General features: G+C 36.5%; 1 protein-coding gene across 4 annotated transcripts in view; it reads left to right on the top strand.

Moving 5' to 3' along the window:
* The window catches only part of LOC107877462 (heme oxygenase 1, chloroplastic), a 5,101-nt gene extending 2,221 nt beyond the window's left edge, over positions 1–2,880 (top strand). For 3 of the 4 annotated variants that reach the window (XM_047415037.1, XM_016724106.2, XM_047415036.1), the window contains 2 exons: positions 2,386–2,493; positions 2,586–2,880. In XM_047415037.1, coding sequence (XP_047270993.1) covers positions 2,386–2,493; positions 2,586–2,681 — 204 coding nt within the window. In that variant the 3' untranslated portion in view covers positions 2,682–2,880. Of the gene's footprint in view, positions 1–1,770; positions 2,347–2,385; positions 2,494–2,585 lie in introns of those variants that run through there. The other variant, XM_016724108.2, reaches the window with a different exon arrangement.
* The last annotated feature ends 470 nt before the right edge of the window (positions 2,881–3,350 follow it).

Here is a 3,350-nt window from a genome sequence, read left to right as displayed (position 1 = left end):
CCTATGTAAATATAGATGATATCATATGCGGCACCTATGAAATGGTTACAAGTGACTTAAACACTCCATTTTTGGGGCAAAATGGTCCTTTTCCCACCCTTATTCAGCCATAAACACGAAATTCAGTCCCCAATTCTCCAAAATACATCCATATTCATCTAAAAATTCTTAAGAACACTCCCAAGGGTTTCAAACTAAAAACCCAAATAAATCAAGACTCAACCATGGGTTTTCAAAATTTATTAGAGATTCGGAATCCCCAATCCACAGGCTTCAAGAAGCACCCATTATTTTCTTAAATAGAGGTACGCGGGGTTTTTCTAAATTCTCATGAGCATAGAAAAATCATGTTTTAGAATGGGGTTTTTGAATCTATGTATATATTCATGTATTAAATGTTTTAACATCATTGTTTTGGTCTTTTGACCTTTCCCAAAGTGATTTGAGAATATGAATGTATGAAATTATGTATTTAAGAATGAATTCTTGTTGAGAGCATGATTTTCGGTGAATTTCCTCTTATTATGAATTTTTTTTCAGATTTCTCATAGCATATGAATTCTTTTGCAATGCATCCTTGAAAAGCACTATATGAAATGATTGAACTCTTGTTATGATTTAAAGGTGGTTTTAAAATCACTAAAGAGGGAATCTAGCATGAATGTTTAATGTTCATAATGCATGTAATGAAAGAGTGCATGGATTTGCTAAAGGCACTAGACCACCATATGTTGATGAAGTTTTTGCATGATTTTGACTTGAGTTTCGAAACATGAAATCTTCTATATCATTTGCATATTTTTGGTGGTCTAAATTATGCTTTAAATGAAAGATTTAGCTTAATGTATTATGGCTCAGAAATGATGACTTACAAGTCTTGGTATGACGATACCAATTCAGACCAATGCCATATCAGACTCAGACTAATAGACATTTCAGACTATTATGATTTTAGACATTCAGAATGTTGCATGTACAGAAAAGGTTAAAAATGGGCATACAGAGATGTTAGGTGGTTCCCGAGTTCAAGCAACTCATTGCCTAAAATCATGGTTTGCCAACCCGGGTATATTATTATACACTGACTTAAGTGTCGTGTGACGTATCAGATTCAGGAACTCCAACCCTTGCGGCATACTCGGGTTGGAGGCTTCCCCGCCGAGTCAATGACGGATTCCATATCGCCGGTGGAATATTAGACTTGTAGGGGATACCACGTAACTCAGAAGTAATACACAGATCAGAGTTTGAGATTTACAGACATGTTACATGTTTTCAGAAGGTGCACATGTATTTTTTAGAAACTGTTTTATGCATAATGTTTGATGAACATTTGCTCTCACGTTATATATATATGTGTGTGTGTGTGTGTGTGTGTGTTCAATTACTCTATTTTGGATTGCTTCGCGTGCCAGTACAATTGTGCTGGACCCTCCCTTCCTCCCAGGTACTGAGGCACAGTCTAGGGGTCTAGATCCTCAGTAGAGTCTACAGACAAGGTTGTCTCAGAGTTCAGTTGGTGAGACTTCTTTGCTTCAGAAGACCTAGTCATTTAGGTATTTATTTCAATATGGTTTTTGGTCTGCTAGGGGCCTTGTCCCAGTTATTCAGGTAGTATGTCAGTAGAGATTTTGCTGTTGCAGATGTTTATTAAATATTGTTGGGCATGTTTTCAGGCCTTTAACTGTTTTAAATTGTTGACCATGTTTTTGTATTATTATGTCTATTCCGTATTACTTTGATCATTTGAATTATATGCATGATTACCAGATAGACAGAGGGCGTTCCAGACCTTTGGGTTCGGGAATACTCGTCACGGCCAGGGCCCCGGTTCGGGTCGTGACACATCCATCAGACATTTTTGAAGAGTCCGAGCAACATAGGTTTCACATGGATGTGAGGGTGGATAGTTTAGTTCATACCACAACAATACACTTCTGTCATAAACAACTTAGTTCATAGTTCTTCGAATTTTCTGAATTACATTTTTCTCCTTCTTACCATATTGTCGTTCGATCCCTTTTACTCGTTTGTACTTCCAACTTTGATGGATCGTCGAAATATTACTAGTTCCTGTCTTTATCATCACTTAGTCCTAACATCAACTTAGTCTGTTGAAATCATGATTACAGTTGCAAACAAACTACACAACATTGTAAAAATGAAACTTCCAGTATTCATCACTGTTAAAAATGTCAGGCGGACGATAAATTCAGATCAGAAGAAATGTAACATGGAGTAATCCTAAACTGTCGAGAAATAGTGTTGTCGTAGAAGTTGTGGTCGTCCTATTGCATTGTTTCTTTTCCTTCTTAGACCTATGAACGTTAAAGGAAAAAAGGTAACCAGTAACTGTCCACAATCTTGCTTCTTCTTGCTTTATAGGTAGCTGAAAAGATACTCAACAAGAAAGAGCTGGAATTCTACAAATGGGACGGCGACGTTTCTCAGCTGCTGCAGAACGTTAGGGATAAGCTGAACAAAGTTGCAGAAGTATAATCCTTCATCCCCTCTTTACAAGTTTTCAACTTTTCAAAACTATTAACGACTTAACATGATCCATTTTCATCGATGCTTTTGCTCAGAACTGGACTAGAGAGCAGAAGAACCATTGTCTCCGGGGCCATTCTCCGATTAATATTCTCTTGATGCACAACTTTTTACGCTTTGTTTCCAGTTAACTTGTACATTGGATGGTCGAAACCTGCAAATTTCTGTAAATAGTCGTGTTTCTTTTCGCGTTTAAGTCTGTTTATGGTGTATAAGAACTTGATTATAATTCAAGTGTTACATCATTACTCAATTCTCAATGTTGCTGATACTTGAACTATGGGCTGTCCAGCCTCATAGAAACTTAATTGAAAGTGTTAAAGATGAAAATCGACGTTTTCTATGTTGCTTGTACTCTCCAAAAAATATGCCGTACTGTTAGGATCGAGAATCCCGGATAGTGCGTAATTAAACAAAGTAATCGTTTGAAGACGATAGCAAAACGATAATAACGATAAGTTGAGAAAAATAAAGGAGACAAATTTAACGTGGTTCGGTCAATTTGACCTACGTCCACAACCAAAAAAGAAGCAACTTCACTAAACACCAACGGAACAAAAAGAGTACAAAGATACAAAAGAGAGTATAAAATTAGAGTAATTAAATACTCTAATAGCCCAAATACCCAAAAGAATAACCTCACTAAGATCACTCCAAAGAAGAGGTTCACTCAAAGTATTTCCCAACACAACTCTCTTAAAAATACTCTCTACAAAGAAGAAAACAAACAAAACTAAATCTTCTTCAAATGTTGGTGTTCTTCTCTAAATGGTGTGTTCTAAAGAGAGGTAGAGATGCCT

Source organism: Capsicum annuum, chromosome 7 (genome assembly GCF_002878395.1).
Source record: "Capsicum annuum cultivar UCD-10X-F1 chromosome 7, UCD10Xv1.1, whole genome shotgun sequence".
Lineage (NCBI taxonomy): Eukaryota > Viridiplantae > Streptophyta > Magnoliopsida > Solanales > Solanaceae > Capsicum > Capsicum annuum.
This window is presented reverse-complemented; position numbering and strand designations above follow the sequence as displayed.